Source organism: Strix uralensis, chromosome 18 (genome assembly GCF_047716275.1).
Source record: "Strix uralensis isolate ZFMK-TIS-50842 chromosome 18, bStrUra1, whole genome shotgun sequence".
Lineage (NCBI taxonomy): Eukaryota > Metazoa > Chordata > Aves > Strigiformes > Strigidae > Strix > Strix uralensis.
In genome coordinates, this window is record NC_133989.1 from 15,068,468 (window position 1) to 15,094,591 (window position 26,124).

The 26,124-nt window shown below is 59.2% G+C and overlaps 2 protein-coding genes across 3 annotated transcripts in view; both read right to left on the reverse strand.

Moving 5' to 3' along the window:
- The window catches only part of NECAB3 (N-terminal EF-hand calcium binding protein 3), a 30,401-nt gene extending 16,154 nt beyond the window's left edge, over positions 1 to 14,247 (reverse strand). The window contains exons 1-6 of one of the 2 annotated variants that reach the window (XM_074887961.1): positions 13,840 to 14,247; positions 9,075 to 9,099; positions 7,908 to 8,016; positions 5,005 to 5,088; positions 1,038 to 1,063; positions 613 to 710 (exon numbers count right to left, since the gene is read on the reverse strand). In XM_074887961.1, coding sequence (XP_074744062.1) covers positions 613 to 710; positions 1,038 to 1,063; positions 5,005 to 5,088; positions 7,908 to 8,016; positions 9,075 to 9,099; positions 13,840 to 13,932 — 435 coding nt within the window. In that variant the 5' untranslated portion in view covers positions 13,933 to 14,247. The remainder of the gene's footprint in view (positions 1 to 612; positions 711 to 1,037; positions 1,064 to 5,004; positions 5,089 to 7,907; positions 8,017 to 9,074; positions 9,100 to 13,839) is intronic. The other variant, XM_074887962.1, reaches the window with a different exon arrangement.
- Positions 14,248 to 20,110: 5,863 nt separating this feature from the next.
- On the reverse strand, positions 20,111 to 23,939 carry E2F1 (E2F transcription factor 1). The gene is made up of 7 exons (XM_074888154.1): positions 23,742 to 23,939; positions 23,070 to 23,160; positions 22,267 to 22,486; positions 21,667 to 21,819; positions 21,394 to 21,508; positions 21,075 to 21,279; positions 20,111 to 20,851 (listed from the first exon to the last, which is right to left on the reverse strand). The coding sequence occupies exons 1-7, from the start codon at positions 23,937 to 23,939 to the stop codon at positions 20,601 to 20,603; spliced, it is 1,233 nt and encodes a 410-aa protein (XP_074744255.1). The 3' UTR covers positions 20,111 to 20,600.
- Positions 23,940 to 26,124: the final 2,185 nt, after the last annotated feature.

A 26,124-nucleotide genomic window follows, 5' to 3' on the forward strand; every position in this document is an offset into this window, starting at 1 on the left:
AGCACGAGGCTGGGAGTCAATGAAATTCACCATCTTCTACCTTCTCCCAAGCGCCTCGCTGTTTCCCAGAGCAGCTCTCCTGCCCCAGTGGGTCCTGCCCCCTCTTCCGCAGCTTATTTTGTTGCTGTTAGCACAGGCTGTGCTGAGCACAAGCTGCTGGGGTCAGTCCAGCGCAGGCTCAACCCTGGAGTCCCTCATTTCATGTCACACTCTTTGTGGAAAAGACCTTGCTTTGGCTCGGAGGTGCAACACAAAGACTATCAGTGATGCTCCCAGAAACAGTGGCCCCAGGCAGGACCCTGCAAGCGGTCTGCAAGGAGCTGTTGAAACAACTGTAGCCAGAGCCCTACGAGGAAGAAGACGTCTTCAGAGCACAAAAGCACTAGCTCTACCCTTCCCCTCCAGCACGGCTCCCCCTCCTTCAGGCAGGCTGCAGGCTGTGCTGCTGCAGCACTCACTGCACATGGAGACAACTGAAGGATGGTGGATCTGGGAGGTACCATATTTGCTGCCTCTGACACCCCAGTTTAACACTCAGCAAGCAGCTAAGATCACCACAGCTTCTCTTACACACCCACCTGCCCCGCCACCCTCCCGCAGTCCCATCCTTACCAGCTTGGTTTTGTCCATGGCTGCCAGGACCGCAGAGTTGAGGGCTTCCAGGGCGGAAAGCACATTCCTGTATTCCCCGAGATATGCTGAGAAATAATCTGAAGCAGGACAGAAGATCATGGTGAGCTTCCCGAGTGCCTCCATCTCTGCCTGCCCTGCACATGGTGCTTCCCATGCACAGCCCAGCACTGCAGGGGAGCATTCACGGCCCTCTCCAGCATTGAAGTGAAGAGTCCTCTCCTATCCCCAGGGACAGAATGTCCCATCCTCTTGGGAAAAGCATGGATGCCCTCTGTGCTGGGATTCAGGCACAGGGACTGTCAATGTCACTTGACTGCCCAGTCCTGCCCAGGTCAGACATGCACAAAGCCCCACCACAGACCCTCAAGAGAAGCCCTCCGAGGCAGGGATATCACCCTACTTACCGCACAATTTCTCCGTCTCCACATTACTGCAAGAAACAGAAAAACAAATTCTTGTTAGATGGTAGGGCTGGTTGGGGAGAAACAGTTGTGGTGAGCAGGGTCTTGAGGGCTTGTTTTGAGCCACCAGTGGATTTACTGCTCCTCCCATGTACTTCCAAGAGCTGGATTAGAAGAACAAAAAGCTGCACAAGTTTAGAGCCAGCTGCTCAGGAGCTATGCCCAGCACTTGCAGCACGCAGGCAGGGATGCAGAGCATCACCTCTGCTTCAGGGGCTGAAGGAGCAAGCAAAGCTGCTCCACCAACATCTCCTGGAGCTGCAGTGTGCTGGGAAAGTGCCTGTGAGAGTATGATGGGGCCAGGAGAGAGGTCAGGGGAGATAGGCAGCGTCCTGCACCCCTGGACTGGCCAGCTGCGTTGGCAGCCCCATTTCTGAGCCCTGGAGCTGACGAGTCCCAGAAGCTGCTTCTTCAAGCCAACCTCTTCCCCCAAAGGTGTGAAGCGTTCAGCCAGGGCTCCCTCCTCCTATTTCCCCTGACCTCAGCCCAGGTCCTCCCTCACGGCTGCCCCATGGCACCAGGCCCCCTCCTCTCCCATCTGTCCCACAGGAGCCCCCAGCTGCTCCTCCTCCTGGCCTTCAGAGCCTGGTGATGTGGGGCTGCCTTCAGGCTCCCAGGCCAGGGGGTTGTCTGGCTTCACAGCCCATGAGAGGGGTTGTTCCTGCTGTGAAGGCCTTAAATCAGGGAGCTGCATCCAAAAATCTGAAGGCAGGGGCCAACCTCTCACCCATTTTCAGTAACAGAGAGCACTGCCCTGGAGAATCAATGCTGGTGTCCCTGCAGGGCTTAGCCAGGTCCCTCCTGCTGCTAATAAAGGTGCTGCTGGGGTGGAGAAGGAGGAGGAAATGTCCAGAAACAGCCACATTTTTGGGAAGGGATGTCAAGCAGAGCCATGGGTTCACATGAAGCTGTCGGATATGCTCAGGTGGCCAAAGCCACAGAGGCAGAGCTGCTTGCAATGCCCGGCATCACCTGCAGAGCCTGCAGGGAAAGGCCCCAGGACATCATGTATTCAAATCAGCCTCTGCTCAAGAAATTCTGCTGTCTCAAAATCCCCTAAATAATTACAACCATTTTTAATCCTGATTGTGAAAGTGGAAGAGAGCACGAAAGAGTTTAAGTGTGCTGTCACACACGGAGGAACCAGTGATACCCGGAGTTTGCTGGGCTCCAAGCACAAGGACGGCTGGAGTGCCACTGCCCAGGGGAAGTCAAACCACGGCTGCATCACCCTGTCCCCCCTCTGACACTGCTCACAGGGCAAAGAGGCAAAAACGCCCTGAGGTAAAATTAGAGGAAAGTGTGCAAAGTGTCCAAAATGCCATGCCAGGAACAGGTGTAATAATTTAAGCAAAATTTTTCTACAGCTTTTCCCCCAGACATCAAAGGCTGGTTACTGTGTCTCTCTTTCTGCTGGGCTTCCACTTTGTGTACTTTAATAATAGGCAGTGCTTCAAGTCACGAAAATATTTTGGTGCAAGATGTCATCACCGACCTGCAGCAGTGGGACTGCAGACCCCTCTGTTTAGCTAATTGCATCAGGCGCCGCCTTAGGCAACGGAGACAGGCAGTTTTAGGATGTGATTTGGCTCATCTATTTTAAACACCTACCGCAGGAGCTGATTAAGGCAGGGCTCTGGCGCACTGTCCTGGAACTGCAGACAGTTTTTAAAGTGGATAAAAAAAATAGCGTTTCCCTTGAGACGCAATACAGATAATCAGCAAAACCACAGCCCCTTCTTCTGCCAACTCCACTCCATCAAACTTTGCGATCCCATCTCTGAGCAGCTCCATGAATCCAACCACAGCCCTGCTAGATAGAGTGACTGGGGTTTGAAGCACAAATTTAAATTGGAAAAATGTCTTGCTCCTTCTTAATTTTTCCACTTATTTCTGAAAGTTGCCTGGAGCCTGCAGAGCCACCGCTGCTGCACTGCCACAAGAGACTTGGCACCGCAGCATCCGCAGCACTGCTTGTTAGACCTGTGCCCCAGAGTAATAACTGCAACCACTGGTTCCCAGCCAAGAGGTGGGTAAAAATCACAAAAGAAGGGATATGGACGTGAGATAACAAAATACACAGTGAAACATCTAATGCACACGTTACCCAGGCATTTGCATCTGTCCCCAGCAAGAACCTGGGGCTGGGACTGGTTGCACCAGCAAGAAGAAGGGGCCACCAGCTCATCCCACTGCCCAGTTCCCCACCTCGGCTCTAGCGAGCAGATGTCCGTGTGAGAAGGAGCTACGACCAACACCAACCCTACGGCTTTTAAGGAGAGGCCAGAGATTATTAATATATATCTATCTTGTCTGTTTGCTGCTTAAAAATAAATGTTAACTAATCAATCACTAAAACACTGAACAGTTAAACACTGAACCAATTGCCAAGATCCTGTGGCAAACACCAGCCCTCTGGGAGCTGTCCAGTGGAAGATCTGCTCCCTTCCCAGTGCAGCCTGCTCTGTCAGCAACCCGGCGCAGACACCTCTTCCCACCTCCTGCATCCTGTGGCAGCCCCCAGGGCACGGTCAGGGGCAGGACAGAGCACAGTAAGCAAATTACAAGGCCAGCGGTGCCATTTTCATGCTACTAGAAGCTACTTCGTACCAGAAACCAGGAGGAGCTTACGTAAAGAACCTGCACGTCAAACCCCAACCCATTTTGCAGGGCTGCAACGGGGCAGCAGGCTTTGCTCTGCTCCTCTCTCTGCCATCCCTTCTCCCACTCCAAGAGAAGAGCCAGCCTCTGTCTCCAAAACACTCATCCTGAGACTCTTCACATTTCCACATAGCTGTATTTTGACTGCGCTCAAACCACTGATTAACTGTAATTAAGCTTGAACTGATGATGAAGGATCTTGTCATCATTATGCTGTCGGGATTTTGTCAGAGTGCGCCTGGAATTTATGTGAGAAAACAGCAATCAGCTTCAGCAAAGCAGATGGGATTTTTTTTATTTTTATCATGTTGGGAACTTTTGCTGCCATCACAGGTCTGGTTTCCAAACCTTTCCAGTGTAACCCACAGTGTTTCAGTCACTCTCCATCATTCAGAGACTGGTAGATGCTGCGGCTCCGACTTTCTGACTAGAGAGGGGAGGAAAGTTCACACAAGTCCCTTCTTCCACAGAACCAGTCTTGAGGTTATTTCCACTGAGAGTTTTTAAAAACCCCCAAGTCAGCACTCCCACCTCTTTCACTTGTCACTCAGAGACACAGGCTCTGGGAAATCTGTACCCAATTCCTGCCACCACCATCTGACCACTCTCATGCAAAGGAGGATTTGCCAGACCTTATTTTTCTAAGTTTTCCCAACAGATGCAGGACAGAAAGACACATGAGGTCCATGTGATGCTTCCCCGGGCAGGTTTCACAGTCCCCTGCAAAGAGTAGTAGGCATGCGACCCATGCAACACTACAATGTCCAGTCCAAAGCCCTTTGTAACCAACTCTCCGTTAAGTTGTCCCCGTGAGACCCTGGGATCTGCTGCCATCCCGCCTGGCTGGGCTGCAGACGGACACACGGCTGCTCAGAGAGCAAACCACATCTCCCAAGACGCTTCTGCAGCAATGGAGATTTTTTCATCCCTTCAAAAACATCTCTCTCTTCTCACCCAGGCATTTCAGTGGATGAAAATGCACTTTTCCAGGAAGGTGAATCTTTCTGTTCTGCGCCAGTGCCAGAGCTGGTGTGGAGCTTCCTGACAAGCTACATGAAATGGTGGACCGAGCTGTTGTACCAAATGGCAATAAAGAGTTGAATTTGTCAAAGAATTAGAGCAAGGAGATATTTTAAAGCCAAAATGGAACAATTTTCAGAAATGCAGAACAAAAAAAGCCATATGGGGAAGCATAAAATCTGAACCAAACACAACAGAGGTGCCTGACGCACAGGCCACAGCATCCCACCTGAGCGCCGGGTGGATGGGAGGTGGAGCGAAGGTTGGAGAGGAAGGACAGGGAGAAAAGGATGAGTGTGGCACCGTGGGCTCTCTGGAAGGAGAACAAGTAACATATGAGACCTCTGAAATATTCATCTTCCCAGATGTCAGCTTTGGGACTCAGGGGAGCAGCTGCAGGTTCGCAGTGATGGGTGAGGGTCAGGACGTGTCTGGGCAGCGCTCCGTTACCCAGACACAGAGCGCCTGGGTATAAAGGTCTCTGTTACTGCCTCCCCTTGGGCCAGGCTGGCACTGATAAAGAAACACAAGTTTCAGCCTAGACCTGATGAACACAGCACCCTTGTGGCCAAATCCACCCACCAGATTAAGGGTGAAACTTTTCCATCACCAGAAAAGCTACGGGACATGAAAGAAGCATGCCAGATATGTTTGTAGAGCTTGTAGTTGCTTCCCAGCTTTGTAATACTTCCAAGTATCACCTCAGGTCATAACTCTTGAATCTGGCACCAAATTTCAGCCACCTCTCAAAAATATTAAGTTCCTACAAGTGCAAGGCAAGCAGGCAGCCCAGAGGAGAGGGGCTGTCCAGGCCCCCCAGCGAGGGGACAGCAGAGCACCAGCACAGCCCTTACACAACACCAGATGTTGTACAAAGGATCAAGTCCCCCTGCAAACCCCCAAAACAAATGCCAGAAGGTCCAGCTCTACACGCAGAGCCACAGAGACCTCTACGAGGCCCAGTATGCTGAACACTGCTCGATCTCTGTTATCTGCAGCTGTGCAGTGGGCAAGCAGTTCCCGGGCAGCCCCGGGGGACAGACAGGGTCATGCCTCCCCGGGGACAGGCCTGTCTCTCCAAGTCCCTCGTCCCGGCAGACACACGGCTCTGGGGCAGGATCAGAGCGCTGGGGCAGACCAGCGCTGCCCCACGTTGTTTGCAGGGGGCAGGATGCTGCTCACCAGACAAGAAGCTGAGCGCGAGGCTCCCTCTCGGGGAGGCCCCACCTCCTCCTCCTCCATGAGCTGGGGATGAAGCTGAAGAAATGTACAGTTCCCTGCTGCCCCCTCCCATGTCCTGTCCCGCATGGACCATGACCCAGTCAGGGACAGAAACAAGAACTACACCTGGAATGGCCTCAGGGCCGGACTTTCCCTTCTGCTCTTGCAGAAATGGGAGCAGCCTCACAGGGCTGGAGGGACGGCGTCTCCTACGCTTGCTTGAAGTCACTGAACGCAGGAATTTGGGAACCAGCTCTGTCTGCAGGGTCCCTTCTGCTCTTCATGTCAGAAAGAGATCAAAGACCCAATGGTCATGCCTGGCTAACAGATGTCACCAGCTCAACGCTGCAACTGCCACGTTGTCATAGCTACCGCACCGTCATTACGGGTAATGAGTTGGAGAGAGCACTGCTGCAGCCAGGGCCGTGCCCGGCTCTGACAGCCCACTGGCTTCGGTGAGTCCTGCTTGTCTGCTCTAGACAGACAGAAGAAGCCCGACCTAAAAGCAACGGTAAACCAGGAGATCTTCACCGTTCAGTTAAGGACACGGTTGAAACTCTGCTTTGCTGCAACCCATGTTTTCCAGCGGTATTGTATGGGGGATGACTCCAAGGCCACCCCAAAATGGAGAGGAAAGGAGCATTTGCAGATGAAAGCTCACTGCTAACTCCCACAGCCCAAAGAGACAGAGGTATTTTCAGGAGACATCTCCTGCTGCTCACATCCAATGAGCCCAGCTGGCAGGACAGGCAGCAACAGGCAGCCAGGCTTAAAAGTGGATTACACACACCAGCCCACTTCTCTGCCCCACCACCCCACCGCTGGCAGGAGTCAGTCACCCCGTTCCCCCAGGCCTGGGTGGATGATGGGGGGACTTGCAGCCAGGGACCGCTGGGGATCTGCTGTCAGTGGCTCGGTGGCGTTCAGGGGCTGTTTGCATCTCGGCGTGGCACAGGCCCTACGTGCTGCTGCTCTGGCTCCTGCAAAGCCCTGGGACCAGTGTGGGCAGCTAAGGCTGTTCTGAGTTACCTCTCCCTGGTGGGGACCTGCTCAGACACTGCTGGGGCCAAGGGCATCGTTGAGACGTGGGAGATGCTTCCTGGGGTGCTGGGGAAGCGGCACAAGCCAGAGACGAGCCTGCTGCCCGAGACTGGGAGGAAGCTGCAGCCACCTTCTCCCCCAGCAGCACCCCTGCGTTTGACCAGACAGCCCCCAGACATGCCATTCATCAGCAGCCAGGTTCTCCCAGGGCCAAGACATGCTCGTTCACAGCGGCTGGGAGGGCAGAGGGACCCCAGTGAGGCCACGCTGATATCCAAAAGACTGGGATGAGAAACCCAGCCAAGCCCAACGGACTCCTCTAGATAGCACCAATCAAGAGAACACCAAGGCTAAGTGCAATTACTTCTCCTGTTCTTTGGGGGTTTCTTTTTTTAAAAGTAGCTGGCCTAAATTCACAGTTACACTCCTAAGTCCCATTTCTGGTGGAAAGCAGCTCTTATGTAAGTGAAAAGCAGTTTCTTGTGTCAGCAGTGGCAAAGTCTGCAACTTTGCACAGTCTGTGCATCGTCCTCACACCACCACATGCTCCTCCTGCAGACACAACCTGCTCTACAGAACGTATATTTCTGGAATACATTTTTCAAACTAACATAATGTAATTTTAAATGGATGCTTGCTTTTACGGAACTACAGTAAATCTGGTAACAACTGTTCTCAAAATGTCTGGCTTCTCTCATCACCAATGCTCGTAGCTGGTGTTCAATGGGTTTTAACATCTGTGTGTTACAAGAGGTAGGTTTATCTCACCCTGACTATTTATCACACCCGCCTCCAAATGTCCTCCATCTACAGTCAAGCAGTTTTATATTCTCCTTCGTCTCCCCTCCTCTGTGCCACCGCAGTACTTACTCTGAATGACGCCTGTCAATGCCACTGAACAACTCCCACAGCTCCTCCGAGCTCAGGATCCCATCAGCGAAATAGTTCTTGAACTCCTCAAATGACAGCTTCCCATCATCTGCATTTAAATAAAAGGGAAGAATAATTATATATCTGCAGAAAGAAGCACACAGGCCCCAGCAATCCTCCCAGCAGCCTCTCTACAGGAGCGTGGGACGGTTAGGCGTGTTGTGCATGATAATTAGAGCTGATATCTCATTGAAAGCATGTCCCACCAGTCCCCATCAAAAACCCAGCAGCGCTGGCAAGCAGGGACACTGCTGCTGGAATTTCAGGTGGGAATTTCAGCCCCTTCCAAAAGGTCCCATGCAACATTTTCAGAAACGCATGCAGATACTCTGTACTTAGACGACTGTCCAAGCTGACTGTCCAAGCACAGAGTCCATTACAAACAGCACAGTGAAGACAGCATTAGGTTTTTATGGAAAGAAAATCTCTCCATTGACTCAAGAGCTTTCTTCTTCCCGTCTGTGGAGGACTTCAGCTCCTGGGCTGCATTTTGATCTGCAACAAAAGCAGCTCCTGGAGCCTGCAAGCTAATGTGAAGGAAAAGAGCCCAAGAGGGAGTGGGAAGGCTCCAAAAAACAACTTGTGATTTTGGACTTCTTGGTTTATGGGTGACAGATTAAAAACTGAGGGGCAGAGCCTAACTCTCAAATGCCAGGGTCTCCCCTGGGCAACCAGGAACAGGGCCACCCAACCAAGGGTACCTAAAACCCTGGAATGAGCGCAGAGACTGAATCAATCATGCAAGAGATGGAGCAGAAGCCTGACAGCCCCTGGGCTGCCTGCTGCACAGCCTTCCCTTCTCGCTGCTAGCAGTGCAGAGGAGAGGTTGTGAGCATGCAGGCAGGAGAGGGTTTGGAAGGGGTTCTGTCCTGCGTGGCACATGGGCGTTGAACTGGAGGAGCCCACTTCCCCAGCCCCTGGCCAGGCCCTTTGCCTCCAGAGCCTTTTCCTCCAGACAAAGCAGAAAAGCATTTTTCTGCAGCAGAGAGCTGTTTGCCCTTATCCTCCTTCACTCGTTCAGCCAAACCTCCCAGCAGGGACGGGCTATGCTGCTTCGCCCAGACCTGGGCAGGGAGGGGGAGGCAGCAGCAGGAACAAAGCACTCACCATTCTTGTCAGCTCGTCGGAAAATCTGCAAGAGAAAATACAACAGGGTTTAGCGAGGCAACAGGGAGAGCAGCACAGCTGAGCGGCGAGCCAGGCAGCACCCAGCACTGCCACCATGGAAAAAACACCTCCTGGAGTCCAGGGGAGCCATGCAGAAGCCCCCACTGCCAGGGCTGCGCAGGCCAGTGCTGCACAGGCTGCTCCAGGGAAATTCCCCTTTGCAAATTATTAAAACCATTTCTTGCCTCCAATGTGCAAAGATCTCGGCACAGCCGCTGCCACCCGAGTGAGCCCAGCATTCACACCGAGCATCTTTTAGAGAACACAGAGGGAGAAGAAGTAGAAAGGGCTTCACTACACCCTTGTGATGGAAAGTGTTTAATTTTTCAGACCCTTTAAATGAAAGAACATTAAGCATAAAACCACTCCATAACAGGAGCACTTGGTGCATCACCACTGACACTTCAACTGTCTGCACCAAGGAGCAGCTCTTGTCCCGCACTTTGTAATCACCCTTCACAACAATCCTTCCTGCAACACCTCGACAAGAACACACACTGTAATTAATAATTAATGAATTAATCTGTAACTAATTCTGCCACAGAGCACAGCTGGAGAGCTGCTCCAATTCAGGGTCTCAACCCAGGTTCCCAACCACAAGGCTTCTGCCCACACCCCAGGAGAAATCTGGGGCTTCTTATCCCTGCCTGGCTCCTCTTCCACCAATAATTGTCAGAAGGTCTAGGGCTGACTCCAGCGAGCAACAGCATCATTTCCAAAGCCTGGGAACATCTTGCAAGACCAAACAGTACAAGGTTTTGGCCAGCACATCCTTATGGAGCCAGTGACAGAAAGTTGTGTGTGGCAACTTTCTTCTTTTTAATCATTCTTCTTAATCATCCTGGTTGATGAAGAAATCTGAAGGTCTGAAGAAAGATCAGGAATAAAAAAGCGCAGGAAAAGGGGAAAGCAGACTTTGTTATATTCTTTTTCACACACCTGCAAAGCAGAGACCGCTGATAAAACCACCCCCAGACAAGCTCTGCTCCCTGCCACAGGAAGACGCGTTGCTGCCAGCTGCCCCCTCTGCCCCCAGCTCCCTTCCGCACCGCTGACAGCTTTGCTGCGTGTTTTGAGGGCACAAGCCCATATCTACTACTGAAATGTCTCTGAAAAATCGCTTTGAGGTAAACAGCTGCCCAGAGAAACCTCTGCTGCTCACTCCTGAGGAAGCTGCTGACTGGCAAGCGGGCAGAGGCTTTTCTGAGGTTGGTCCCAGTGGGGAGCTCCCTGGTCCTTCCCCATGACCGAAATCTGGAGCAGGGACACCTCCTTGGAGGATGCTCTTCTGAGCAACGCAGGCTGCTGACCCAAACCGCTGCAGGGAACGGAGGCTGCCCTGAGCTGACCAGCGTTAGGTAACTGTCCCTCCGCATGCGGGCTTCCAGCCGCCCAGGCTGCCTCCCTTGCAGGAAAGCAGGCAGGCGCACTCTGAACGCCCCGTAGGACTCACTCGAGGTGTTTGGGAGCTCGACTGCTACCAGCTGCGACAGGAACTGCCTGCGGGCAGGGGCAGCTCTGCCTGCGGGCAGGGGCAGCACCAGCGGGTCCCACATGCCCATGCCACCCTGCCGCCTTCCTGCCTCGGGCAGCCGCTTTCCATCAAGGCAAAAGCTTAATCCTGCAGAGCTCTCTGTCACCGGAGGGACACATGGCTCATGCAACGACATTTCTCTGACTCTAGATGTCACTGAGGCCAGCTAGCTCATCCCAAAGACAGTCAACTGTCACCCTGACACTTCACAAACGCAGATTCAAGGGAGGCCAAACATTTCCCGCTCACAGGCTGGCCCTGCTTCGCTGGGTCTGACTGTGGGCTAAGAGGAGAGCACAATTTTCGGGGGGATCCTATGGGGCTGAGAAGGTCTCTAATCCATGGTGAGCCCATCCTGGATTCAGCATGAATCTCAGCAAACAGTTGACGCTTCTGCCTCACACACAGGAGCCTCTGCTCCAGGGGTGCATTAGAAAAGCACTGCCAGTGCACACACAACAGCTGCCTGAAGCTCAAAATAAACAAACGTGGTACAAGCAGCAGAGCTGTGAGAGCCCTGGAGGCGAGGCCCCCATCTGCTCCACATCCCCTGGGGACGGCAGGGCTCCTCGCCACCTCCAGTGAGCCCGTCCTCGGCCGACCCCGGCTGCAGAGGGGTGCCTTGATGTGCCAGAAAACACCAATGGCTCCTGTGTGAGAGGCAGGATCCAACTCCAGCCAAGCAAAAATAGTGCAGAGCCACTTCCACACTCCACGGGTGACTCCTGGCCCCCTTGGGGCAATTCCTAGCCCCCCCTTGGGGCGCAAGCACATGCACGGCAATGACAGATAAGTGCTGCTCCTGGTGCAAGAGCCTGGTGCGGAGAGCAGCCCTCGGACAAAGCCAGGCAAAAGCGATGCAAAGCCAGGCTGGGAATAGGATCAGGTCTGCATCGGCTGCTGGAGAGGCCCTACAGGCTTGCAGTCTCAGAAACACAGGGACACTGCCTGAAGCCCGAGACATCTCCCTTAGCCCCCGGCATCTGCTTGGGTCCAAGAAGCCGCAGCCCCACCCAGTGCCTTTATTTGGGGATGAACCCCCCACACCCCAGGAAGGAGGGACATTATAGGGCTTCTCCCTGCCTACAGGGCTGGAAGCAACTGTGGCTGCTGGACACACAGCCAGGGACACGCCAGCTGCTGGGGAGGGCACAGCCACCCCAGGGACACCGTGCTCACCGACCCACCGCAGGCTAACGCGGGCTGCGGCTGGGTGCTGGCGAAAAACGGCGGGCTGTCCAAGCAGCTTTTCTGAACCTCTCGTATGCCGAGCGGGGAGTAAGCAACCCTCGAGCGGCAGCTTGGGGGACGAACCTCACAGAGGCTTGAGATGTCTGCACAGAGAAACAATTGCGATGGCAGCACTGCAGTTAGTACCGCGCCTGCAGCGAAGTGTCTCAGGCAAAACCCTTCTCCTCCTCACCTCTCCTGAAGGCAGGCGATCTGCGGGCAGGCAGACGGCAGCTCCAGCCCCAGGGGAAGCACTGGCTGCCACCCGGGATCTGTCGTGGGCAGCCGTGCCTTTCCGCTGCCCGAGGGGCAGGCTGGGATCCTGCCCGGCTGCGGCAGGGAGCAGCTCGCCCTGACAAGCCTTGCGGGGCAGCTGGAGACCAGCCAACTGCCCAGACCCAAAAGGGGAGATATTAAACTCACCCTGTCAATCTCCAGAGCAAAGGGAGCCATGGGGAAAAGGAAGGGAAGCCGCCAGAACCCGGAAAGCAGCCGCTACTGCTGTTAACACTTCCCATTTTAATTGGCTTAATGATGCCCTGAGGGATAGATGTGGGATTCAGCGGCTGCCCCGAGGAGCTGAGCTGGAACACAGCTGTCACCACCAACCCCCCTCCAGACCATCTTCCATCAGCCAAGTAATTAGTGTGGTTAATGATGCTGTCTGGAGAGCCTTGCAGTCTGAAATCCCACCTCGGCAGGAGAGAGACCCTGACCCCTGGCTGGAAGCTGGGGTACCACTGCGGCCAAGGGAGCTGTGCCTTCCAGATGCTCCCTGGTGATGCCAGGAGGTCTCCCAAGCAGAGGATCAGACTAGGCATTGCATTTGCCTTCCCAAAGTGCTGCCTGAGATCTCCTGCTACCCTTCTCCAGGATGAACTGGGACACACAGGTGGCACTGCCCAGACTGGGATAGGACAGAGACAACAGCTGGCACCACCCTGAGCTGTCCAGATGCTGGGGCACCACAGCAACCTTTGCCCTTAACTCTTGCTTGCTTTCTCCTCTCCAGTCCCTGCAGCAGGGCAGGGAATGAAAGAGCTGGCAGCCCACCAGGGAGATTTGGGTGCTGCCCATCCGACCCAGGCACCCTACTGCTCACAAAAGACAGCCAGGAACAGGGGAGTTGAGCACCTCTGATGTGCTCCAGCAGTGGAGGTGGGCTTTGACCCAGGCTGTGCCACTTGCCCTGGGATATGGCCAGGCATGCAGCTGCCTGCCCACCCTGCCAGGTGCCACAGGAGAGGCACTACCTCCCCCAGACCCCTGGCTCCAGGGCGCACAGCTCCCTCTCAATAGGAGCACCCTCGCCGCAGGGCTTGAGGGGACACAGTGTGATGGGAAGCACTGTGCCAGGACCTGTCTTGTGAAAACAAAGACGGCCACTATCCACACCCTCAACTCCCCCAAGCCACCCATAGCCACCGGGGCGCCTGGCCAACCTCCAACCTGCACAAAGAGCATCTTCCTCCACAACTCCTGGTGCGTTAGGAGCAGGCAGGGACGGGGGCTGCAGCGGGCAACAGACACACTCTGCCTGTGGGATCCCACGGCTTTTAACAGCTACACGGTACCTTCTGCAGCTTTCCTGCCAGACACACACAGCTTCCCGCTCCAGGAGTCACGACAGCCAGCTCTTGATAAGAAGTGGGCTATTTCTAGCCACTCAGAGGCCCATAATTCAGAAAAAACATACAACACTAAGTATTATTTAAGACATCACAACCCACGCCTCGATTCACAGCTTCGGGCCCAGCGCAGCCGCAGGGCCCACTCGCATGTCTCTTGGGCTTGGCTCCTCAGCCAGGGCAGGCGGGAAAGGGCCTCACCCTGACACCTACATGTGCAGCGCCGCCACGGCTCCCCGCCAGGAGGCACCGCGGCCCGCCTGGCCCGTGCGAGCCCCGGGGGTGGGACAGGAGCTCGTCCCGCGGTACTCACGTCGTGGAAGATGGGGAGCGGCTGGCGGCGGGGCGCGGGGCCGCGGTCGGCTGAGAGCAGGCACACGGCCAGCAGCTCGGCGCACGCCATCATGGCCCCGCCGGGCGCGGGCGCTGCGGTGCCGGAGGGAGCGGTGCCGGAGGGAGCGCTGCGGCGCCGTAGGGTGCGGTGCCCCGCGGTACGCTGCCGTAGGGAGCGCTGCGGCGCCGTAGGGCGCGATGCCGTAGGGCGCAGTACGGTGCTGTAGGGAGCGCTGCGGCACCGTAGGGCGCGATGCCGTAGGGTGCGGTGCCCCGCGGTACGCTGCCGTAGGGCGCAGTACAGTGCCGTAGGGAGCGGTACCCCGCGGTACGCTGCCGTAGGGCGCAGCACCGCGCGGTGCGATACCGTAGGGCGCGCGCCGCGGAGCCGGACTCACCCCAGCGGCTCCGCAGCCGCCAGGCAATTTTGCCTCCGCTGAGGGCCCGCCCCCGCGGCGATCCGGTTGGCCGCGGCCAGTGATTGGCACCGCAGGGCCGCGCCTGTCGTTGGCGGAGGGCAGAGGGGCGGGGCGGCGGCGGGGCCGCGGCGGGGCCGCCGTGACCCGGGTGTGGGCACGGCCTGGCGGCGGCCGTGGGGCAGCCCCGGGCTGGGCCTGGTTGGACGCAGCGCAACCCGCTGTTCTCCCAGTTGGCTCCCGTGCGGCCCACGGGGGTCCCGGTGTGGTCCCTGTTGGCCCCAGGGTAGCCCTAGTTGTCCCAGCTGGTCCCAGTGTGTCCATGGGTGGTCCCAGTGTGGATGCTGTTGGTCCCAGGGTAGCGCTGGTTGCCCCAGTTGGCCTGAACTCACCCCAGTTTGGCCATGGGTGGTCCCAGGGTGGTCCCTGTTGGCCCCAGAGTAGCCCTAGTTGTCCCAGCTGGTCCCAGGGTGGATGCTGTTGGTCTCAGGGTAACCCTGGTTGCCCCAGTTTGGCCCCAGTTGGTCCCAGTTTGGCCACGGGTGGTCTCAGTATGGTCGCTGTTGGCCCCACAGTAGCCCTCGTTGCCCCAGTTGGTCCCAGTGTGGCCATGGATGGTCCCAGTGTGGATGCTGTTGGTCCCAGGGTAGTGCTGGTTGCCCCAGTTGGCCTGAACTCACCCAGTTTGGCCATGGGTGGTCCCAGGGTGGTTCCAGGGTGGTCCCTGTTGGCCCCAGGGTAGCCCTAGTTGTCCCAGCTGGTCCCAGTGTGGCCATGGGTGGTCTCAGTGTGGTTGCAGTTGGCGTGGGGTAGCCCTGGTTGCCCCAGTTGGCCTTGAGGTGGTCCTAGTTTGGCCATGGGTGGTCCCACTGTGGTTGCGGATGGCCCTGGGGGGGTCCCCCCGCCACCCCGAGTGGTTTCAAATGACTTTCCAGTGGTGCCAGCTCCTCCATGCCCACAATGCCGGGAGCCTTTCCTCAGTGCTGCTGCCCCCCGGAGTGACACGCCAGGCGTGAGGGGGTTGTACCGATGGCGCTGGGTCCCCAGTACCTTGAGAAGATGTAAAACCCCTTCGCGCCCCAAACAGGGGCTGCAGGAGTGGGGGGCAGGCTGTGGGGAAGAGGAGAAGGAGGCAGGAGCTGCTTCCATCCCTGCCTGGCACAGGCTCCCAGAGGCCTGTGCATGCAGAGAGGAACAGGACAGACATCCATGTCTGTACCCCAGCCTGTCCTCGGAGGTTTTCACAGACAAGGAACAGCTAATTAGGTAAATAAACTAGATAAAGCTGTGCCTGGGCAAAGCTTCATACTGCTCCCAGGGTACACGGTGATTTCTTGGAGTGGTGGGCTTCTTCCCATCCCTCTCAGAGTATCCTGGGGTTTTACTATGGAAAGGGGTATGCACCAGTTTCACTTGGATGCAAAATCCCAGCCAGGCTTGCCTCCAACTGCACCACCTCTCCCTTCACATGGACCTCTCGAGGCCAACCCGTTTTGCTGAGCTCTGCTTCTCTTAACCCAGGTCTCAAAACCAAGACACTTCCCTAGCCCAACGTGACCGAGCCGTGGCACGTGTAGTTCGCTCGCTCTCCTCCTCCCCCAGGGAGAACCAGCTGCAAGCTGAGCCCGGAGCAGTTGCAGGGATGCATCACAGTTATTTTTACCATCTCCCAGCTGCTCCGGGTGTGTGCAAGGGAAAAGAGGCGGAAAAAGTGCACCTGGGACCTGATGGGGGTATCTGAGGGTTCCGGGGAGCACGTGCACCCAGCCCATGCAGTACAGGGCTGTCCCCTGCCCCTGGGGAGGCAGAAAGAGGTCCAAGAGCTGGAGCTGTCGAGCGTGGCCATCATCAAATCAAACTAAAATGGAGGCAGGCGCTAGAGAAACAGGCAGGGGAGACCCTACGGCAGCAGGGACAGAGCACCTTGCCAGGGAGTGTGGGAAGGGGCTTGGGCGATGGCGTGGCTCTGCCGTGGATCGAAGCAAAGCCCTGGGGGGGCCTTTCTGCACTCCCGTGCTGCTAAAATCCATGCTAGGTCCTATCAGGGCACCTCGGGGTCAGCATGAGTGTCTGTGTGAGAAGGAGCAGCTGGAAGGTCCTGAGGCCAAAGTCCAGAGCAAAACTTCTGCCGGCAGCAGGAGGCAGCGGTTGCCCCCAGCTCCTTCCAAAGCCACCCCGAAAGCCACCGGCAGGGAAGGCACACATGGCCTCAGCCCAGCTCGGGGGGGACACCAGACCAGGGCTTTGCTCTGCTCCCCAGGCACGGGGGGCACAGGACCACAACCAGGCAGGAATTAAACGAAGCACCCACTTACCAGTGCCTGGTGAATAAACGCTGCTGCGCTTCACCTACCTGAGTTACTTTCTTGCAGAAGAAATGTGAGTGGTTTTCAGAAGTGGAAATAGTGAAGCGTGGGTCGGGATGCAGAAGCAAGGCAGGCAGCAGGCAGTGCTGGCAGGGGCACAGCACCCCGGGCCAGACATACCACAGGGGCCTATGGAGACCCCAAAACCTGCCTGGACCCTCCAAGGGGGATTAGGTTAAAGGTATGAATTCTGGCAAACTCGATGCTGTGTCAGCATCTAACGCTGCCCCTCAGCCACTGCCAGCCTGTCCCAGAGCTCGTCCCGCTGTTGAACTCTCCTGACTCCTCTGAGCCCAAACTTCTCAGCACGGGGACAGGAGACCCTACAACTGCCTGGGCTCAGCACCACATCTACATCTGGCACAGCTCAGCCTGCAGATCCCTGCCCACCTGCTGCACCATTTGCCAGTGCCAATGGAGCTGCCACCGCAGCCCGATGGCACCGGGCACCCCCTGAGCTGGATGGGCACAGTCCCTGCAGGGTTGCTGCCAAGGAAAGGGAGATGGCAGCGAACAGGAACCAAGGACACATGGGGCACACAGGATGTGTCCAGGGTGACCACCTCCCACACCGTGTCTGCTTCACTTGACAAAGAAAAGCATCTGTGGTGCAGATAACTCATAAAATTGGGCAGCGCCCGGGGCTGCTTCCCAAAACCACCATGTGCTCTTTGGAAATGAGAGCCCCTACACAAGCTATCATCAGATCTTTCTCCAGCAATTTGAAATAGCAGGAGGGAAGCCCTTCAGCTGCATCATGAATCATCCCTGGGAGGCAGAGCGGTTATTTTTATGGTGCTCTGGCTCGTGTGGAGCCGCCAACGCATTCCCCCTGAGATGGGCTGCGCTGCCGCAGCGGGGGATGCGTTCCTGTCCCTGCCGGGAGGCCTGCTTTCATGGGGACCAGGAGTCCCAAGGGCTCATCATCCCATGAGGCTCCCTGTTAGGGGAATGTGATGGTGAATGCCATCAGAGAGGTTCGCCTTTGCTCAGGGGAAAAGGGAAAAGCTGTGCTGTGACCGGCAGTTAGCTCTCACATGGGAGCAGTCCTGCAGAGCTCAGGATGCTGGTGAGTCCTCTCCAGTCTCCCTGTGCCCACTGGCTCCCCTGAAAGCCAACGGCCCCCTCCCCCTCGGCGGGGTCTCAGCCCTTTGGGCAGCAGTGCAGATCACTGTTATCCTCCACAAAAATGAAACTAAGAGGGGGAGAGGAGGAGGAGTGCCGGATCTTGCTAAGTGCAGGGGCGAGGATGAGTTGGCATACGGTTGGGCTGGGCACCCCGCAGTAAATCATGAAAGCTTCAGCACCTCTGTCACCTCAGGTGACCAAGATCGACCTTGCAAAGAAGGATGCAGCAGGCAGGGGACTGGGGGCCATGTCCAACCCACCCTGGTCTCCCTGTCCCCCTGCCCCTGGCTCTGTGGGGCAGGAGCCCCATGGACCAGAGCAGCAGGAGAGCTCTTCCAGTTTAATTGCCCAAAAAAGCCCCATTTGATGGGGCAACAGCGTGACACAAGTCACTGGCTCCTCCCACTCGAGCACAGGGGACAGACAGGCTGTGTGTGCCACTGCCCTCCTGACCGTTGGGTTTTGGGACGGCATGGCACGCTCCCCTCCTCGCCAGGGCCCCAGCTGGCCCCACTCTCAAGCCCTGGCCAGTGCCAGGGGCTGCAGGAGGAGGGCTGGGAGCAGGGCAGCTGGCACCACGATGGGGCTGAGCCGTGAGGTTTGCTACCCCACACTGGTACACCGCTATCCACACGTGTCCTGAAGTAAGAACAATCCTGCGGCAGCACAACGAGCTGGGGATGGGGACATGAGGATGGAGGCAGCGGTGATGGGCTTGTCGTGCCACCCCAGCACCCACTGGCAGCCTGGCCGGAACCTGGGCTCCCATTCCCTGCAAAACCTGGCACAGGAGCAGGGTGAGCTTATGCAACATGATCCGGGGTGAAATATTTATCAGGCTGTTTAAAGGAAAAACAGGCAGGAGGCCGGGCAAAAAGAGGGAGTGAGCACTCACATATGGGAAGGAAGTGGCACATCCCTGCCTGCCACTGGGGTGGGGGCCATAGCCCCCCTCAGCCTGCTCCAGGCTGCCAGGGAGCCCCTGGAGTCTCCAAGCATCCCTCCCCGGGGGCCCCTGATGTCCCCTGCTCCCCAGGAAGGGAACAGTGTGCCACAGAGGGGGTGGGGGCATTCAGGGTCAGGGCTGCCACTTGCAGCCAGCTCGTCCCCAGTGAGCAGGGACACGGGAACCTCAAACTTTGGGCCACAAAGTGGTGCTGGCAGCTGCATTCAGGCAGGACAAAGAGGTGCTGGGGTGAACAGGGGAGCTGGGAAGTCACAGGGAGCCTGCTGGGGTGGTGGATGCATGGACTGGTTTCACACAGGCCCCACGCTGCCTTCCTCCTCCCCGCACAGGGGCTGCGGCTCTGGGCAACCCTGTGCAAACACTGCCCCAAAACCGGGGGGAAAACAGGGAAGGGGGGCAGGCAGGAGAGGAGCTGAGAGGGGACAGGGGCTGTCAGAGGATGGGACTGCCGAAATAAGCAGACCCCCCCCAGAGCCATAGCCATATCTCCCTGGGGTACACCCTCTCGGGAGGAGCAGAGGGCGGCAGGATCAGCCCCAGCTCCCATCCCACACACGGGAGTGCATGGAGTTGCAGGGAGGAAAAAAAAACCCCAAGGACCAAAGCACTTCCTGCAACCCCAGGCAGTGACATACCTGGTCATGCATTTCAAGTTCAAAATCAAACACCCCCCATTCCCCCAAATAACCCCAAACCCCTTGGTTTCCCAGGCTGAGGTCCCCACCACCCCTAATGCCCCCAGCCCCCTGAACACAGCCCTGCACCAAAGGCCAGAGTCAGTAGAAACCTTTATTAAACACGAAGCTCAGAGGAACACAAGCTTGTTAAAAGGCAGTAAAAGTGAAAGTGCGTCTCCAGCCCGGCCCCAAGGGGTGCCGGGACACCCCGCTCCTCCCCTCCGCCTCTCCCAGCCCCAGTGGGCCAGAGAAGGGGAGACAGAGACGAAAGGCTTGAATGGCTGCGTGGGGAGGGGAAGAAAAGCCTGGAGACAGCAATGGGTCCTCGCCTGCAGAGATGCACCCCCCCAGGGCACCCCTGTGTCCCCCTCCGAGGGGACATACACACGGTCCTGGAGCCGCCAGCCCCATCCAGCCCTGTCCCCCTCCCACAGCCACCTGCCACCACGGTGGCTTCGCCAGCAGCCCCTTTTTGGCCGCGAGCAAAGCTGGGACATGCCAGTGAGTCCCTGGCGAGACCCTCCATGTCCCCCCCACCAGCACCGTCCCCCTGTTCCCTCCTGCCCCCCCATGTTCCGGGAGAGCTCCCACACACCATAAATAATAAATAAATACCCCACACTTAGCTGGGCTCTGGACAGCCCCCCCCCCCCCTTGCCCACGCAGGGGGGGGAGGGACAGCCCCAACCCAGCACCCCCCACATCTCCGCCACTCCCTTTCCAGCGTGACGAAACCTCTCGGCACCCCGACTCTGCTGCACGGCCCCCCCCAACCCCCCTGGGAAATTAAACACTGTCCCCAGGGGACAATAATAAATTAATCAAATCTATACACAGGCCTGCTTAAAGCTCCGTAACGGGCACCTGGGGGGGGGGGGGGGGGGCAGTGGCTCTGCCCTGGGCAGCCCCTCCCCGTGATTAGGGCTCTGTGAGGGGTCCCCTGAGATGGGACCCCCACCCTGGCATCCCCCTCGTGGGGCTGGAGCCAGGGACGCCACCAGCTCCTGCTGGACTGGGGGGGGCTGGAGGTGGAAGAAGAAAATATTGCAAAAATGGACAGGGAGAGGAGCTGTGGGTGCTGCCGCTGGAGGGGTTGCTTGCCCTGCCCACCCTGCCTGCAAGGGCAGGAGCCCAGGGGTGGGCCCCCACACACACTTGGCAGCTCCCCTGAGCACCCCAGCAGAGCCTCAGAAGTCCAAGGGCGTGAAGTCCCCAAAGTCGCAGTCAAAGAGCTCGCTGATGCCCTCACCCTCCTCCAGGCCGAAGTGGTAGTCCTGCGCCTGCGGCGGCGACAGGTTGATGAACTCGTCCGCCAAGAAACCCGAAAAATCCTCCCTGCTCTGCTCCAGGAGGGCGTCCATGGAGGCCAGTGGTGAGAGGCTCACCTCCTCTGCCGGGCACTTGCTGGGCAGCGCGCTTGTCCCCGGCAGCAGTGTTTCTGCGGGGATGGGAAGCAGCCGTAAATCCCACAATACTTGCCAAAAAACCCAAACAAGCAGGTTTTTTTGGCTATGCAGGAGAACCTGCTTTCCCACCCCCCTGCCTTGCTGAGGTGCCCGAGCATCACCCCAGCTCCTTGCTTGTGCCAACAGCAGAGGGGATCACAGCTGCAAACAAAGCAAGAGCCCCTGTGCCATCACACCAGCCCCCCTGTCGCCCACCTTGCTCTCCGGGCAGCAGCGGCATGTTCACGTCCTGGGCAGGATGTAGGAGGGGGGAGGCTCTGGCCTGTGAATGGCTGGGAGACGACTCCTCTGCGGCGGCTTTGAAGGGGCTCTTGACAGGGCTACAGACCCCCGAGCTGTCCTCGGGGCAGAGGAAGACATCGATGGGGCCCTGAGTGCTTCGCACAGAGACCTGGAAAGCCTGGGGAAAGGGGAAACGAGTGAGACAAGGAGGGGCAAGGATGTCCAGGGAGCCTGGGCTGGGCTTTGCCGAGGGTTGTGCAGACATGGGGAGTAGAGGGTGGCCCCAGCTCACCTCTGCTGGGTCTGAGACCTGCAGCTGGGTCTCCGGGGGCGCTTTGATAACCATCACCATTTGCTCCGAGGGGTCCACAATGCTGCGGAGATCCTGGCAGGTCACATAGGCTGCGGTGTGGCGGGTCAAGGAGCAGACATGGGGATGCTTTCACACAGCAGCAGGGCGGACTGCGAAACGCCCTGCCTGCAACACGGCCAGGCTCAGCTCAGGGCTCAGCCACATCCCCCCCCTACCCAGCCAGCCCCATTCCGGCCCCGCACCAAAGGATATTGCTGGTTGGCAGGGTCCTCGGTGAGCAGGCGCAGCTGTACCGTGCACGTCTGGATGAGATCGTCCAGCTGCCGCTCGGCAGCCTGCAGCTCCCGCAGCTCCTTCTCCAGCAGCCGGTGCCGGCCGGGGGCCCCCACGGTGGCCTGGCTGCCCCTGGGGAGCACCACAGCCATCAGCAGCCCAACCCCACCGCTCCCTCTGCCCCACACCGTGGCTGTCCCCATGCACTGTCCCCACCTGGGCCACCCCGTAACCAGGGAATCAGCCTTATGGGGATTTCCCAGCAGGCACAGCCCTGGGGTCCCTTCCCTCAGCCTGGACGCAGCCCCCCCACTCCCCAGGCTGGCTTGAGGAGCCTGAGGGGAACTCACAGCTGACTCAGGAATACCGATGTTGCCCGGGAGCCACCCGCATAGAAGTGCGGCCCTCGCCCAGGGTCGTGGACCATGGGAAGGGGGAGCCACCACTCCACCCCTGAGCAGAAGCTCCCAGTGACACCACTCTTGAGCTTCTCCCACTCCACTTGAGCCTGGCCCAGGTGGCTCCCCCATCCCAGGGAACAGCCAGCCACGGCCCCACAAGCCCAGTCCAGGGACATACAGCCACTGGATGTTGTTCTTGGACTTCTTGGTGATGAGTTGGATGCCCTCCAGGACATTGGTGATGTCGTAGATGCGCCTCTTCTGCACCTTCAGGACCTCAGCTGCCCAGTTGAGGTCCACCACGCCGTCAGGCGACTGGCTCAGCAGCTCCAGAAAGCGTTTGGTGGTGAGGTTCAGCGAGGTTTCGTAGCGGGACTTCTCCCCAGGAGACTTTGCCCCTGCAGCCACCGAGGACAAGTGTGATTTAGCCACAAGTGAAACCCAGTGCTAGAGCTGAGAGGTCCTAAAACACTTCCCCATGCTCGCAGGTGGCTCGTGGACCAGGACCAGCACCCATCTGCTTCCTCAGGGCAATGGGCCGAGCTCCCCACATCCCCCAAGGGAAGAATGCTGCAGGGCCTGGCGCAGGCTCTGACACCCGTGCTCAGTTGTGACCGCAAGCTGGGTTGTGACACCAAGGTGCCAGGCAGGGCTCAGCACGGAGATGATGGAGGGTCCACCTGGCACACTGCACCGACACCATGTGGGCAGCTCCAGCACAGAGGGGGATGGAGCTGGTGTGGTGGCCAGCAGATGGGCAGGACAACCGTGTCACCAGCTCAGGGGACAACAGCACGGGCTGGAACAGTAGCCAGAAACAGCCTGGCCCCAGGAACAGCCTCTCCAAACCAACACGAAGGGATGGGGAGAAGCTGCCAGGAACGAGACTGGAGGCACAGCCAAGCCCATGGGCAGCAGCGTGGGGCGGCCAGACCCCCTGCTCCAGGCTGGGGGGGGGGTCAGGGGGAGCGGGGCTGGTACCTTTGGCGGGGTTCCTGGCCTTGCCCCGGCCCACCGGCAGGCTCTCTGCTATGTACTGGTGATCCGTCTCCAAGTTCAGCTTCCTCTTCACCTGCGAGGGACGGGGCTCATCAGAGGGACGGCCCCGCTGCCCCCCACAGCGCTGGCGACGGAGGGCGGCCGCGAGGGCCCCCCCCCGAGAGCCCCCGCCAGGGCACAGCACCGCGGGAGCTCTCGCCCCCGGCAGGAACGGGTCGATGCAAGCGGCTCCCCGGCTGCCACACACGCCAGCGGGGACGGGGGGGGGCTGGCCCAGCCCTGAGGGGCCCCGCCACGGTGTGGGGAGCTCCCCAAAGCAGGCGCGGGCCGCAGGAAGGGGAGGCAAAGCACGGCCCAGCGCCCGGGCGGCTTCCGGAGCGGCAGCCGGGGCAGAGCCGCGCTCGGCAGGTGGGCTGCGTGGCACACCCGGCCCGGCCCGGCCCGGCAGGGTACGGCAGGTGCCGGCGCGGAGCAGGGAGCAGCACGGCGTGGCACAGCCCGGCCCGGCGCATCGCCCGGCTGGCCGCAGCCCAGCACAGCGCGGCTCGATACACAGCACGGCCCGGGGTACGGCGCGGCCCCGCCGGGCCCAGGGCTCCGCGGCCCCCGTCCCCCGTCCCGCTCCCGCTCCCCGTCCCGGCCCCGGGGCGTTACCGGCGGGCGGCCCAGCGCGGGCCGTCTCGGCGCGGCGCCGGGGCGGGCAGGCTGCGGCGTGGCGAAGAGCAGGAGGTCGGCGTCGGGGTGGCCGCCGCCCGCGGGCTCCTCAGCGGCGGAGACGATGAGGAGGTGCGGGGAGGCGCTGCCCAGCAGCGCCGCCAGCCCCGCCGCGCCGCCCGCCGCCGCCGCCGCCATGGTTCACATGGCTCCCATGGCCGCCGGGGCCGGGGCGGCGGGCGGCGCGGCGGGCAGGGCGCGGGCAGGGGCGCGGCCCATGCCGGGCGCGGGGCCGCTCCGCTCCGCTCGGCTCCGCGCCCGCCGCCGTATTGTTCGGCGCGCCAGCCCCGCGCGCCTTTGCGCGCCAAATCCTTTTTGCCGCGAAAGCGGCGCGAGCCTCCCCGTCGCCCGCCCATTGGCTGCGCCCGCCGCCGGGCGCCGCGGCGGGGGGGCGGGAGCGGCGTCCCATTGGCCGTTGACGCCGGAGCGACGGGCGGTGCCGCTCGCCGATTGGCAGCGGACGGCGGCGCCCGACGCGCTGACAGGCGGCCAATCGGCGGCGCCGCGCCGAGGCAGGGGCCAATCGGGGGGCGGCTCGGGGACGCGGCGGGGGCGCCGCGTGGGTGCGGAGCGCGGCGGGCGGGGGAGCGGCGCCACCCCCGGCCCCCAGCACCCCCCCGCCGGGATTCCCGCGCCGAAGCCTCCCCGGCCCCGTGCCTTGCCCACCCGCTTTTTTTTAAGCCTCGGGAAAAGCTGGCCACGCAACACCGGCGGACACCGAGCGCTCTCCGAGCCCCGGGCCCGGGCTGCAGGTCCGGCCCCGTCGGGGTGACGGGCTTCCGGCTGCGGGCGCAGCTGCCCTGCGGATGGCGGAGGAGGAGGAGGAGGAGGAGGAGGAGGAGGAGGAGGAGAGCACTGGCACACACCCACGAGCAAAGTTCATCTCGCCCCTCCCCGCGGACTCTGCCCACCCGTGGGGCCCGGTGGGTTTGGGCTGTACGGGGTGTCCCAGGCTGCCCCCGGGCGTGCCCCTTCCCCGGGGGGTGACGGTAACCGCAGCCTTGCCCAGGCGGGGGCAGCCCGGCAGCAGTGCCCCTGCCCGCCGTCGGGTGCGGGTGGGCGTCGAGGGGTGCCCGGCCGTGCTGGGGTGCGGCCTTCGAGCACGTCTGCCGTGTTGTGGGGAGCATTCCCAGGGGAATGCTGGGACTCTTGTACCGTGTCTGTAAAACCGACGGAGGGACAAAGGGATGAGTTCAGGATTGCAAAGCTCCCCCAAGACTGCGGACGAGGCTGTTGGGCAGGTCTGGAGGCTCTGGGCTCTGATCCTGGTCGAGGGGTCCCGCTCGCGCAGACGGATTGGGACACTGCAATCTGCTCGGCCGTTTGCTGGGCGATTCACGGCATTTTGTGTTTCCGAACGCTGAACAGCTGTGGATCTCGGCAGCTTCTTCAGCACTAGTTGATAACCCCTCGCAGGGCGGCACGGAGAAAAAGCTCTGCTGGAAGCAAAATCTGCACTTGACCGTGCCGACAGCTGTCTGGGGCGGTGGGGCTGTGGGGGCAGGGGCGAGGCAGCGGCCGAGGGGGTGGCAGCCAAGCCGGGAGTGGCCCCGCCACGCTGAGAGATGATAGTCCACCCAGGAGACACAGCACAGGGAGCTCCCACCATCAGCATCTCCCGTCTGCAGGACGCTGATAACCCTCCTGCTGCATGAGAAGGCAAAATTAAAAAGGAAAAAAATATATATACCTTTCTAATAAAACTGCCGCATTTAAAGATTAAGCCTTTCCCAGGGCCCAGAGATGTTGATGCTCATGGGCAGAGTGTGGTGGCTGGGTCTTGGTCAGGCACCCAGAACCCCCCTGAGCTGAGCGCAGGGTTTAACGCCTCTGTGTCCCCCACGAGCTGCCCCGTGCGTCCCCGGGGGGCCCCATGGACGAGTACGATGGCCCTCGGCCCCTTCCCGCCACCAGGCAGGGCCGCGGGCCAGCGCTGGCTCCCGCCCCGGCCCTGCTGCCAAATCCGACCTGCCTGGGATGCAGGAGATGGGGTGTTTTTTCCACCAGTGCGTGGGATGCAGGAGGCATTCGCAGGGCTGTGTTAACTCTGCTGCGGAGCAGATCCTGACACGCAGTGCCCCTGCACTGGCCTAACAGGTTTCAGGCTTTAAAGGATTTTATGCTGGATACTTTGGCAGTGGCTGCAATTGCCCTGCAGGACAGCCAGCACAGAGCAATGCCATGATTTCCCCAAGTCCCTACACATCCTTAAATACACCAGGAACATACTGCATGTCCGTGACCAATCATATCACCTCGCCATGCCTCATTTCTTCATCAGCAAAAAGCAAACAGAAATGGTGCCCTGCTTAAAGGAAATTAA

Coding starts and splice junctions, on each gene's coding strand:
- E2F1 (XM_074888154.1), bottom strand. CDS start 23,939: ATGGCGGCGGCGGCGGCGGGCGGCGCGGCGGGGCTGGCGGCGCTGCTG. Junction 21,820..22,266: donor AAGAACAACATCCAGTGGCT/GTATGTCCCTGG, acceptor GGTGCTCCCCAG/GGGCAGCCAGGCCACCGTGG. Junction 20,852..21,074: donor GCTGCTGCCCGGAGAGCAAG/GTGGGCGACAGG, acceptor CCATCCCCGCAG/AAACACTGCTGCCGGGGACA.